This window comes from Pinus tabuliformis, chromosome 5_1, assembly GCF_031772625.1.
Source record: "Pinus tabuliformis cultivar Carrire ecotype Pingquan chromosome 5_1, CPIR1, whole genome shotgun sequence".
NCBI classification, from domain to species: domain Eukaryota; kingdom Viridiplantae; phylum Streptophyta; class Pinopsida; order Pinales; family Pinaceae; genus Pinus; species Pinus tabuliformis.
In genome coordinates, this window is record NC_142305.1 from 175,798,798 (window position 1) to 175,813,180 (window position 14,383).

The 14,383-nt window shown below is 38.0% G+C and overlaps 1 protein-coding gene and 1 pseudogene across 1 annotated transcript in view; both read left to right on the forward strand.

Moving 5' to 3' along the window:
• The first annotated feature begins 8,320 nt into the window (after positions 1 to 8,320).
• Positions 8,321 to 14,383, forward strand: part of LOC149163989 (LEAF RUST 10 DISEASE-RESISTANCE LOCUS RECEPTOR-LIKE PROTEIN KINASE-like 2.4) — a 157,765-nt gene continuing 151,702 nt past the window's right edge. Inside the window, exons 1-2 of the mRNA XM_089431919.1 lie at positions 8,321 to 9,218; positions 9,309 to 9,353. Of these exons, the coding sequence (XP_089288045.1) occupies positions 8,414 to 9,218; positions 9,309 to 9,353 (850 nt within the window). The 5' untranslated portion in view covers positions 8,321 to 8,413. The remainder of the gene's footprint in view (positions 9,219 to 9,308; positions 9,354 to 14,383) is intronic.
• On the forward strand, positions 9,397 to 10,896 carry LOC149163990 (LEAF RUST 10 DISEASE-RESISTANCE LOCUS RECEPTOR-LIKE PROTEIN KINASE-like 2.5 pseudogene; annotated as a pseudogene).

Consider the following 14,383-nt stretch of genomic DNA (forward strand, 5'->3'; position numbering starts at 1 on the left):
CACAGATTCTCCACTTGCCATTTTCCTTTGGCACTAGCACCAAAGGAGAGACTCATTCACTGTCAGAGATGGGATAGATGAATCCTGCATCAAGCAATTTCTGCAGTTCTTCCTTAACAATATTTTTAAGTTCTGGATTCATCCTCCTTTGAGGCTGCCTGACTAGTTTGCAATATTCCTTAATGTATATATGATGAGTACATACTGAAGGGTGCACTCCCTTCATCTCCTTATAACTCTAGGCGAAGGCATCTAAATGTTTTCTTAGTAAGCTGCACAGCTCCTTCTCCTGGGAAGTGGATAGGGATGGATTGATTTTCAAGGTTCTTTCTGGGCTGAACTCTATATTCTTAACATGAAGAGAGGTCGGGTCGGCCACACAGAGATCAGTTGAGGGGTTGTTTTGGGTTTCTCTCACTATGTCCTCTAAGGGTAATACACTGGGAGGTGGATTCTAAATCAAATTTTCAATCATATCATCCTCATCTTGCGGTTTTCCCTCCATGGCAGTTTCTAATGCACAAAGTGGTGCAGAATAGACTTCATCCTCATCCTCCTCCTCCAACCAGAGAGGTAGATCATGTTCTAGCAAGGGTTGGGTAGGAGGGTATAGGATTAACTGCTTGGACATATGCCCATTCTTTATGGTCATGTTCCCAACTCGACAGCTGATGTAGGCATCAACGGTAGCCAACCAGGGTCTTCCCAGGATGAGAGGATACCCAGTGAGCTTTGCCTTCGGTTGGAGAACTAAGAAATCTGCAGGGTACTCCCCAGAATCAATGGAGACCATCATATCTTCCACAATCCCTTCAGGCGTCATGGTGGAGCAGTCTGCTAGATGCAGTATTGTCATGATCTTCCTCAAGGAGCCCTGGAGGTTAAGTTTGAGCATTGTGTCCTTTGTCATCACATTCATGGCAGTCCCAGATCAATCAAGGTATGTGGGATCATGGTGCCATTGATGTGGACATCAACTACTGGGCTTCTAGGGTCCAGATATTTTGGACAGATTACCTGCCCCAACATCAGGTCGGATAGTTGTCCTATGACATTGATGGTTGGGGCATCTCTCTTGCGCCTTCCTAGATGCCTAAATCACTTCTCTTTGATCAACCTATTGTAGATAAGCACATCTTTTATGGCTTGGAGAAGTGGTATCTTCACACATAACTGTTTCAATTCTCCCAGAAGTTTAGTTTCTTCTGGGGTAGGTTGTGTTGTCCTGGATAGTCTCTCAGGAAAGGGTGGAATTGCTTTAGGTTCACTTCCCTCTTTATCTTCCTCAACCTCCCTGGGTGGAGGTTGGCTATCTAGGAGAACCTTCCCAGATCGCAGGTTAATCTCCTGAATCTCCATAGCATAAGTTGGGCATGATGGTTCCCCACTATACACTTGTTGAGCCTGTCTGTTGTTTGGGTTCGAGTTTGGTTGGGCAGGCATTTGGGGTTGTCTTGGTGGAGCAGAAGGTAATGGTTGTGGTTGAGTAGGTGGTGGAGGCAAAAGAGCGGGAGGAGAGTTGTACAGGGGCCTCCATCCCTGATGAGATGCATTCCACTGAGGTTGCTGCTGAGCATAGGATTGAAATAAATGAGCAGCTGGTTGGGCATGATATTGAGATGGGAAGGACCAAAGAGGAGGTGTGGACTAGGAAGGATGAGTAGGAGGGCCACAAGAAGGTATGGAAGTGACTTGGTTGGGGTGGTAGTATGCCTGAGATGTCCCTTGCATCCCCTGATGGTATGGTCTAGGTCCATGCGGTCTCCTTTGGTTCATGAAATAGAGTGGTTTAGAGGCCCCTTCAACCCCTTGGTATACCACTTCAAGTCCAGGCAAGGAAGAACACTTATCTATAGAATGATCTTCTTCACAGGCTGAAGAAACCTCTATAGAGTTCAATGGACATTCGTTCCTAGAATGCCTCTTGCTGCATCTAGGACAAAAAATGGCCAAAGCCCTCTCTGCTTCCTCTTAGTTTATTTTGATATGTAAGGTATCCATTTGCATTGCAAGAGTCTGTAGCATCTCACTCTTGAAGTCTTCCAGCATGTTTCCAATTTCTCCTTTAATGGATGAATTGGAAGAAGAGGTACTAGCTATGGGTTGACTCCCCCTACCTTTCTTTCTGGCTGCTCTAGAATGGTTTCTAAAAATAGTCTTTATGTCCTCATAAGATAGTTGGTAGATGTCTCCCCCAGCTAACAGATGGAGGGTGTCTAGAAGGTCTTCCGGAATTCCCCTGAGCAGGACCAACTTCAGAGATTCAAGGTCAAGTGTACACCTGGCCCTTTTGTAACTGAGCTGGAACCTCTCTTCATAATCTTCCAAGGATTCATCACTTCCCATGGTCATTCGAAAGATTTCTTCTTTGGTATCTTTTGACCTACAGTAGTCTCGATACTTTTCATTAAAGGCCTGCTGCATCTGAGCCCAAGTTGTGATGTTGTTTCCAGCTAACCCCATGAACTAGCGCAATGCTGCATCCTTGAGAGTAGAAGGGAATAGTTTCAACTTTTTCTCATCTTCTACATAGTCATAGGTTCGACAGATGACAACAAACTCAAACAAGAAGGTGTCAGGATCTTAACTAGTCAAACCATGGAAGTGAGGTAGGGCTGAAGGACTTATATTCTTCATTTTGGTGTCCCCATTGGTCTCTCGAATGGGAAAGGTACCCTCTATTCTCTCTCCATTCCCCCTACCATTTCTGTGTTCAACCATTGGCTCTAAAGGAATGTCTTCTTCTTCTTCTTCCCCTATAGGCTCTTCAAATATCTCAGGTTGCTCACCTAAAGGTTCTTCTTGATCACTGCCACCGAAGAAGAGAGAAAGTTGGCTATGTGAGGTAGTGGGGGTGTTGGGCAAAAAATTTCCTAAATTATCTCTATTCCTACAAGGCATGAAAGGAAATCTTTTTGGTTGGTTTTTGTTTCTTTTTCCCCACACTGATTGTACCTTCAAAACTCAAATTGATTGAACAAAACAAATTGCAACTAACTAAAATGAACTTGCTGAAATGAAATAAACTATTAGCATAATATTGCGATAGAAAATAGAAGAAAGAAATAATTACAAAATACTCTAACACTTCCCTAGCAATGGCGCCAAAAACTGGTGAGCACTAGTATTGCAACAATAATGCTGCAACTCCTGGGCTACCTACTTTACTCTTATCAACCTGGTAGTTCGTAACAAACTTGGAAGCGTCAGTGTTGTATGCACAAGTACTAGTTCTCATTGCAGGTTGTCACTTGGTCAGCTAATGCGAGATCACTAGGAGCTCAAGCCAACTTCTACGGATTCCAAAAGAGGCTCTATATGTGATGGAAGGAAAGAAATATTACTCTACAAAAGTTATTCTAACTGCAGAAAGGAGAAAGACTGAAATGTAAAGCAAACCTAGTAAACCCTAATTAACCAACTAATTCTACTTTTGCAAAAAGCACTATGAAAACCATGAAAGGAATGCCATTACCTACTCAAGGAAGTAAACAACATATAACTATGTTATTTCTGGAAATAAACAAACAAAGAACATATTTTTGGATTTTTATGTGTTTTTGTGAAATTGACATGCATGTAATTTATTGTGTGTGAATGTGGCAGCGAATACGTGGTGTGGGAGGGTGGTTTTGGTACTTGAGAGGATTTAGGATGGTGTGGATGGGTCCTAGGAGGTATCAGGTGGCCTTCTGGAGGCATTTCCCACACTCAGCCTTCAAAAGAAAGCCTACAGGAAAATCTATAGGAGGACACAGGAAATCTACAGGAGGAAAAACAATGTCCTACAAGAGGCCTACAGGAGGAGGCCGAGAGCAGTTTTCACTATTTTGAGGGTGTGAGAGTGGGTGAAAAAGGTGGATGAAGGTTGGAATGAGGTGTTAGGGTGCCTATGGTCTACCATGAACCACTAGGAGAGAGAAAGATGATTGGATTTGCTCAAGGAGAGAGGAAGAAGTTCTAGGAAAAATGCAGGAAACTAAGGCAGAATTGAGGTGAGGTTTAGGAGACCAATAGGGCATGGATTAGATGGAGGGTGTGATTGTTGATAAGCTGGCCTACTGCTGGAAGAGATTTGCTGCATAGGAAATAACAGTCAACCACGGAAATCAAGCAATAAGTGAAATGAATGCATTGAGGAAAACAAATTTTTTCATAAAAAGTGTCTAAACTATGATCTATGAAAGGAAACACTGAGAAATAATGTAGGAAAGGAAAGCATGAAAGAAGAATATTGCAAATCAGGAAGTAAGCATGATGAAGAAGATCTAAAGCGAAGCAAAACTGGACTATTAACCTTCTAAAAAGCTGGAAACACTAGAAGTCCTATGAAGGAGGGAAGTCTGTGTTTTTGGGGAAGCAAGAGAGTCTTTGCCTCAAATCATGGTCCCAGAGGGAGGAAGAGAGGCCAAGGCCCTATTGCTAGCCTTTTGAAATTTTTTTTATCACTGTTTAACCTGCTACAGAAAGCACAAATGGAAGCAAACTATTAAATCATCAAAAACAACCTATTCTTAACCATAAACAAAATACATCTAACAAAAACTAATCTACAAACTGAAACAAAGCATACAGATACAAGTAAATAGGAGCTTGGCTGCTTGGATTGGGCCCTAACCCAAGAGCTTTAGCCCTCTGAGGTAACTCAATGCTAGCCCAAAAAGTATTCCATCTTTATTATCAAAACAATAACAAGATTACATGAAACTTTCACAAAAATAAGCTCGAAGTTGAGCGGAGTTTACATAAGAAAAACTGCAGCAACAATCCAACAGAAATCTAACCCTAGTGAGGCCCTAAGCCTCTCTACTTATACAAATGAAGCTACCAACAACTTCCTTAAAATCAGGGAGGCTTGGCTCCCAAAACTCGAGATAATCGTCAGTTATCCTCCACTTGCTCGGCTGCCTCCTAGTGCATTGATTTGGCTGTTTGTACTCCGAGCTGAATGAAGGGAAATTTGAAGTGGGGAGTAATAAATGAGGGGGATTCCCTCCTATAAGTCCTCTCCTTTGTCCACTTTCAGTTATCGCTGCCATTTGTCCACTGGATCTTTGACTTTGTCTTCAAAATTCAACAATAAGTTGCATTAAACACACATTAGACCACATGGCATCATAACTAACTCAACTCACTCCATAAGCCTAAATATAATTAAAAAAACATACAATAAGCTAAGAGAATGGTTGATTTGACTATGTTAGGAAGTAAAATGAGGCCATATAATTACCCATTTATGGGGCTCATCAAGGGTATGTCCTAAAAGAATAATCAAAGGACAAAAAGAATAAAAAGGTCAAAAAAGATGAAAAATATGAATCCCAAGAAAAGGAAAAAGACCATGAAAGTGAGCAAGCCAAAATGCCACTACTATTTACTTTTTGTGCAGAATAAGTGATTGTGTGCAGCATGTAATCCTTGCCACAATCCATGATGGGAAAAATGTTTAAACTTAACTATTTCATGTTTTCAATCTCATGTCTATAGATAGAGAATAAAAATCTGGCCAAACAGTGTAACTTTGGCAGATAAGTAGATAGGTACAGTAAATAAAAGGAGCTCAAGTGTATAATCTGAGCCCTTGGATGTAGGAAGGTTAGATTTAGTTAGTTTACTATTGTAAAAAGAAATAAAAATGTTTGATAAGGGTTTGCTAGCTCAAATGCACCCTAATAAAGAGAATAAAAAATGATAGGATGAGTAGATGGGTAAGTAGAATAAAGGTTGTAGAAGTATGATGATTGGTTAGACAAAAAGCATATTTATCATTCTCATCATAAAAGTTCCAGATATGAATGAACAATCAAGCATGCAAATGATTTACAAAGTCAATTAATTAACTTCCCCCATTCATTTCACCCCTTTACTTTACTAATTTCCCATAAATAAAGTTCAAAGTACTCAAAAACCTTTAAGTCAAAGAGGCTCAGAGGATTTCTCTGAATTTTGGAGGAACCAGACCCTTGGCTCAATGACTTATGGATGTTAAGTACTAAATTCCCCTCACAAAAGTTCATCCCCCCCTTTAGTTCATTCATTTTCCTAAATAATGTTCCTTTCCTAAGGATAAAACACTTTTGCCTAGGAAAAACATTTTTCTCCCCCACATAAAGCATTTTCATATCAAAAACCCACCAAAACACATTACCCTAAGTATTAATGTTAAATATGTGAAAACATCAAATTCACAAAAAGAGCATTTACTTATTGATTTTTCCCTTTTCATCCATCTTTTCATATTAATTATTAATTTTATTATATTAATTCCCGATGAAAAACCCATTTCCCCGTATATATATAGCTCCTACATATTAATTAACCCTACCCCTTAGCTTAAATATAAACTATAATATATAGTCACCCTGACCAAAATATCTAATTGATCGATCTACGATCAAAATAAATAAAGTGCCATTTTAAAGCCTTCGTTAATCACCCCGATAGAATAATCCCGCCTTAATCCATCGTTAAGTCGATACCGCTGCGCTTAAGCGCTCGTCGGGACCACCACTAGCCTCACTGCAGTTTCCCCACCTGATCACCGTGCAATCGCTTCCCTCCACATCTGATGACCCTTATTCATATCGGGCCAACCCAGCCACCGAATGATACCCGCTCGATAAAGTGGTTTGGCCAATAGCCTCCGATGCTACGTGTCAGCCGATGAATGGCATCGGACGACCCCTCCCGAATACCACCAAGCGCCCAAAAGCGATGTGATAGAAACTGTTTACCGCCCACCCGCTACACGACAAATTGACCACTGTTCACCGTGTACCCGCCAAAATTGACTTTTGCGCATAAAGCCAAAAAAGCCCCAAATCTTTTGTTTTCATTAGAATTTCAACTGTAAACCTTTGAAACGCATGCACGCACATGTGAACGTCGAAGCCGTTAACCCAAGTCCAACTACACTCCAAATATGCCACAAAGCACCCAGTTAGCTTTCCAGCTTACACAGAGCCCTTTCGACCATTTCCCAGTTAGCTTTCCAGCTTACACAGAGCCCTTTCGACCATTTGCAGTTGCCAGTCACCCATTCAGAGCCAATTTACCTCAATTCTAGGTAATTATGCAATTATTAAAAGAAAATATCATTAAATATATGATTCCATTAGTAATGATAATATGAAATAATCTCTCTCTCACTAAAAAAATACTATTCAAAAGGTAAAAAACATATTATTAAAAAATTAAAATATATCCTTACCCTTACTTTGTATAAAAGAGAATTTAGATTATTCAATAAAGAAATACCCATTCCTAAAACATATTTAAATAAACAAATCAACTCAAGGTAATCACCCATCAATATATTATATAAGAAGAGTCGAAATGTTTATTATTAAAATGGAAACCCGCATTCCTACTCTATAGAAATCAAAATGTATATAACTAAACAATACATATTCCTAAACTAATAACAACTAATAACATATTTAAAAAATCAAGTCAAATCAATCATCTATCAACATATCGTAAAAAAATTTAGAATATATATTATAAAAATATATATTAAATAAAAAAATATTAAAAGAAGTAAATCAAAGTGAGACAATTAACCATTAAAATGACTATTATCCAAAGATGAAAGACTAATCTTCACTAATCAAGCCAAGTCAATCATTTATGCACGTCACATATAAAAACTAAATATTTATTCTTAAATAATATATCTCTAAATAAAATATATGAGAAAGAAATTCGACCATCCGATATCCCTTCGGAAATTGTGGCTATGCATCTGTCGATTGCTTAGACAATCACACCATTCATCTTTCCATGTACAGTTATTTTGACGCCACCGTTGTATTCTATGGGAGAGTAATTGGAAATATCGCGGAATCGTCCTACCATACTCGAACCCTCCATTTTTGTGTCTAACCATTTTTGTATAAAAAGTTTATATTTAAAACAATTCAATTGACATTAAACTTTAATCTAAAATAACTAGAATAAAAAATGACTTTTTAACCCAACAAAAAATTCTTTTCTTTTATTTTTTTATTATTAAAGATACCCTTATTGTAAAATGTCATCATATATATTAAAAGAACAATGAAACTAAGTCAATCATTGAGGATTGAGAGTGTGCCCTTGTTGTAGTTATGTGATCATATATACTAAAAGACCAATGAAGCTAAGTCAATCATGCAGGATTGAGAATGTGTACTGGTAAAAATAAAATAGTTCAAGCGGCTTACTTCATTGGCCGTTCGAGCCAGACTTCAAGTCAAGGCAGACAATCCATCCATATATTTCTTTTTCTTTTTCCCCATCTTATTATTTAGGCACACAATCCGTCCATAGAATTTGTTTTATATTTCCTAAAACAATACTCCCTTTGCAATTCTCTCTGCACACTAACAAGATCATCTTCCATCATTCTTGGATTTTCTCTCGGCCTGGCAAAATGAGCTCCTGCCGCGCAATCCTCATACCTATTGTCCTTATTATTACTACGCTTGCATTATTGTATTCGTTCCACATCCTCCCCTATCTCTCCACTGATCAGCTGGATTATCCATCTTATAAAGACTGCGCTCCTTCTAATTGTGGAAATTCGACCATCCGATATCCCTTCGGAAATTGTGGCTATGCACCTGCTGAGTGCTTACACAATCAGACCATTCATCTTTCCGTGTCCATTCATCTTTCCGTGTCAGACGATCTTGCCGCTGTATTCCATGCGAGAGTAATTGGAAATATCACGGAATCGTCCTACCATACTCAAACCCTCCAAATCGCCCAAAATATCACGGATTCCTCCGCCTTTCTTCAACGTTTCTCAATCTTCGACGTTTCTCAGGGATACACGGTGGGAACAATTCTTAAATGTAGACATGAAATCCAGGACATCAGCAAAAACCTTACGCGGCTCGATTGGGGAGAAACGTATGGCCACTGCTTCTTCTATAATGGTTCAATAGATGACTCCTATATACGACAACCCATGTACAGTTATAATTGCAATGAGTCTTCTGTAGTCGTTCCAACGGATAGGAACTACAACATTAGCGGTGATAAGAATTTGGAACAACTCAACCAAAGAGGAGTCCAAATTACATGGAGTATACCCGAAACTTGTCATTCATGTAGCGCCACTGGAGGAACATGTTATCGTCATCGTGACTATGATGAAAATGCAGTTGAGGAATTCAATTATGGTGATTATTGCATTTGCCCTCATGGTTTGTACCTCAGTGATTGCTCTGAAGGTGAGGAATCTCCAAAACTTGTTTTATTAAGCTTATTGATCCTTCTGTTTCCTTATCTTACTCCGCTGTTTCTGTTTCGTTTCCCTGCAGGAGGTCACCCTCAAGGTTATATGCTATCTGTACGAGTTACGGCAGGTAAACTTCTTAGCCTTAAACCCGATCTATTCATTAGTCATGATTATCTTTTAATTTTTCAACAATATTTCCAGGGATATTTTTTGGAGTATGTGCTCTCTTCAGCATAGTAGTGGTTTCTTGCATAGTGCTCCGTCGGCAATTTTGTTGTACCAGGACTGCCACCGAGGAGCAGAGTATTCGAGCGTTTATGGACCCCATCGCCTCTGGAACTCCCTCTGTTGAAATTTTTTTAAATTATTATTCCTCTCAAGTGCCCACCAGATATTCTTATGCTCAGATTATGATTTACACAAACAACTTGGCAGAAAAGCTTGGTAAAGGAGGTTTTGGAACAGTTTATAAAGGACAACTTCCCACTGGACGCGAGATAGCTGTGAAGATTTTGGATGAATCCAAACAGAGTGAACAACAGTTTATAGCTGAAGTGGCAACAGTGGGTACGACCTGTCATGTTAACCTGGTGCGCCTCTTGGGTTATTGTTCCCAGGGATCCATCAAAGCTTTGGTGTATGAATACATGGTGAATGGTTCCCTTGACAAATATATCCATGGAGGCCGTCATGACGAGTTGAGCTGGCAACAACTATATTCAATTGCACTTGGCACAGCTCGCGGTATTGCATACCTACATGAAGAGTGCAGAAATCGCATCTTGCATTGTGATATAAAGCCCCACAATGTTCTCCTTGATGACACTTTTTGCCCAAAAGTTGCAGATTTTGGCTTAGCCCAAATAACTGATAGAGAGGAAAGCCACATCTCTGTTGCTAACAGAGGAACACTAGGTTACTCTGCCCCAGAGATGTGGTCTAGGATGTATGGAGTTGTTACTGATAGATCTGATGTTTACAGTTATGGGATGTTGGTGATGGAGATGGTGGGGGCGAGAAAGAATCTTGATCTTCAAAATAAAGAGGGTACATCAAGCAAATTCTTCTACCCAGAGTGGGCTTTCAAGCAAGTGGAGAAAGGTCAGTTTGAGAATTTGAGAGAAGGAAACATGTCAGAGGAAGAGCGGGGCATAGCAAAAAGGTTAAGTTTAGTTGGGCTGTGGTGCATACAGTTCAATGCAGCTCGTCGTCCTCCAATGAGCAAAATCATCCACATGCTCGAAGGAGGGGTCGACATTAGCACTCCTCCATATCCATTCCCCGTTGATCCACCGATGACAGAAATACAACTCTCTGTCTCTGATCCGTCTTCTTCAGCGATTACCACTCCATTTCCATTCCCCGTGGATCCATCGATAACCACCATGCAACACCATGCCTCCGTTCCATCTTCTTCGATAACTTATTCTTTGGAGGTTGAAAAGGAAAAGCCCAAAAGTACTCACGGTTCCCAAAGCTCAAACCTCCGGATAATGTAATTCACATCATAGTATCCGGGGGAAAAGAAAAGGAATTCCCCGAATCAGTTATCAATTGATTCTCTTGGGTAATTTAATGTAATAGGTTTTTAAGTTATTACCTTCAAAATGATTGAAGTAATAATAGTTGTGTTATCGCAGTGTGCATTTGAAGTAATAATAGCTGTATTATTGCAGTATTTCTCTATTTCATAGGAGAAATTGTTAGGTTATCACTTGCAACTGAGTTAAGAGTTATTTATTGTATTTATTTAGTTATTAAAATTTTAATATTTTATAGTATTAAATTTTTATTTCTTTTTTCAATATTTAATTCAGAGGCAAAAGTTGGAGTTTGTTTTGGTCTTTTCCCGGTATACATTTACTCTTGTTGTGCACTATGTATGTTTTCATCAAGTGATGCTTCATGGTTACATGGGAAGAATTACCATTGAACCACTTTATGCCACTCAATTTATTGTCTTTTTAATCCTTACTTTGTCTTTATCTTCTCATGCTTTCCTGTTCTCCATTTTTTCAGAATTCACAAAATGTTTTGCTTCTTGGCATATCATTATTCTCATACTTTGTATCCCAAATAGATTTCCATGATTGTTTTGTGTTTACCTTACTCATGATTTCCATGTTTGTTCTGTGTTTACCTTTGAATTGTCTTCTTCATATTCATTACATGGGATAACATTATATACATTTTCATTTGATTTAGATTATTGTTAGTACAAATATAATTTCAATATCTAAATTATTCATCATTAGTGCATAATCCCATTACCTTTCGCTTATTTTTGAGAGGGGCACTTTGCAATGAGAAAGGTTTCTTTTGTTTCGAGAGAAAGGCTTACTTTTCAACTGATTTTTTCACACTTCTTTATTTATTATAATGAGAAATTTTTAGGAAAATTATTTTTCTTCAAATATTTTATGTTTCTTTCATACTTATCATATTATTTTAGTGATGAGAAATAATGATAATCTTGAGGTTCAACTTTGTTTTTAATAATATTTTTTATGAACTTCTTGTATATACAAAAATATTCTATGCTAAAGACTTCTACAATCATTACAAGTGACTTATTTTCAATATGACAGTTTTACTCTACAAGAATGATGTTAACTTTGTCTAGGATTAGGATTGTCGTTTTAAACATAAACATAATATTCAATTTATTTGTGTTATTATCTAAGTTATCATTCTTGAACATTGTTAAGCAACATTTTCATCATTAATATGCTTTTAAAGACCAAAGAATACACCAATATTGTGTTTGAGAGTATTGAGGTTACTGAACTAATATTTTAACACAGACTTCAATTATTTAAGGTAACTTGGACATCCAATACATTAATACTTTGAATTATTGTAGCAGCCCCTTTTTTCTACCCTCAATGTAAATGTCACTTTGTATATTTGTTTTTGTGAAATTATGTGAAAATGTAAAATATCTTTGAGGCTAAGATTGGACATGGATTCATAGCCTGAGGAAGAGGAGTTGCTTGTACAATGTTTAAATTGAAACCCATGTCACTTCACTTATTCCCCCAGGTGTCTCTATTATAAATTAAATGTTGTGTTTGTACAAGTGTTGAAGTTGTGTATGGATTGCCCCTTATCCTCATGGGATGTGTTGAGGAAGTCAACATTCAATAGAGGGACAAGAGAGGGGGCGTGAAAAAAAGGACGGAGGGGCGATAGCAGTGAAAGAAGATGTGTGTAGGAGAACAAAAACATCATGAGAAATAACATCATGAAGCCTTTGTGGTGTGATTGGGATGAGATGGCTCAGCGGATTTGGATGAGAAGTCCCAGTGGAGATATTCATTCACTTGGTGATTACCTTGGGGTTGAAAAACCACCCTTAGAGTGAGATCATACACCTGGACTAAGAAAACCCTCACTGAATCTTGGGTGAATCCCTATCATTGATTTCTTTTCTGAGAGATAAAAAGGTTGTTGTGCAGCTTACTTCTTGAGAGAAGTTGATCAACCACGTGGATAGTGGACTCCTCTTGATTCTTTGTGTAACTAATTATTGGTATGAATTCCCTTGAGCACTTAACTCCTCATACTTTCAATCAAGCTCAGGGGTGGTCAACTGTAAGAAATATTGTAAGAAATATTGCAATGTAACTATGTTATCGTTGGGTGGAGATTTGAAGGCCCTTTTTTTGTTGTGAGCCAAACAAGTTGAACAAATAAGTACAGTTTTCGTACCCATTGTATTATGGATGGTGAATAATGCCTAATTTGTGATACTAACGTGTATGGTTCAATACTATATTTGGAGGAATGTTGCCATCTTTGTATTTCTATGGTGGATGCTTGCAAATGTCTTGTCATGGTGATGTGAAACTTATGAGATTTTTTGTTTACCATTGCTCCCATTAGTTATATATCTGTGTGTGTGTGTGTGTGTGTGTAATGAAAATGCATGGTTTCTTGATGTGTTTCAGCTACACCATTATAGCATGTGATTTTCTCTATCTAACATGTTATGATTATCATGGGTTAATTCACTATTAAAGGATATTGACTCCTTCTTATGTGGAGGAATTAATTAAATAAGTGTATTTATTTTCATATATATTACACCATGAATGATATACGATATTTGCTATGTGTTCTAACATTGTATGTAATAACATTGCTAATGGACAAATATGGTATTCTTATTTGTCTATGATGAAATGTTGTATATGAGTGTCTTCATGATGATGAGGGGCCTAGAGGTCATCCGTTTTCTATTACAATCATGAAATGAAGAGCTATATTCATAGTGATGTATGTTTCCTTGATGTGCTTAGCTAAAATGTTACACTATGTTAATTCCATTGTCTGATACGTTATAAATATCATGGATCTCTAACTATTTAAGAGTGTTAGGTGTCAATCCTGGTAAATGATTGAGAATGATGTAATGTATGATATATCTATGTGGCTTAACTTGTTTTTGAGTTTGATAATAGGCTAGTTAATGGATCCATGGAATGAATGATGGCTAAGTATAGTGAGTAGAATGTTCTATGTTTGGATAAGGTTTTTATCCCTATAAAGTTAATATTCTAGGAAATTCCCTACTTCCAGGAAGTTCTAGCAAAACCCCTTGAAGTTTTCTTATTTTTTAAGTCTAACTAATGTGTAGAGGTTGGCATTTGCATCCATGTCCAAATGGAATTTTGGGTAGACCAAGTATCTAGGACAATATACCTTTTTAGCCTTTGTTATTTAGTGCATCTCGATATGCGAAGATGGGCTATGCATTTGGCCCTAGAAGATGTATCTCGAAATTTGGGCATTGAGATAGTCAGCTGACGTGCACTTTCAAATTGCATCAGATTTCTAATCACCTAGATCTACCATGAGAATTATTGTAGTTGAAATATTTGGTTGGGGATCCCCCTTGGGCTAAGAAGGATGTTAAGTTGTTTGACCAAGTAGTCCGATATTTGGGTGATCCAAGAGTTTGAACATAATGCAAATGTTTGCGACACCAGATTTAGAATGGACTAGATTTCCCCATTGAATGTAGAGTATCTAAAGTGCACTCCACAATAGTTATTATCAACTCCAACCAGTGTTCCCTCATAAGTGAAAATTTATTTGGGATATGCCCCACTTGGGTGAACATTTCAAAAGGACCAGATTTGAATGATGTAAAGT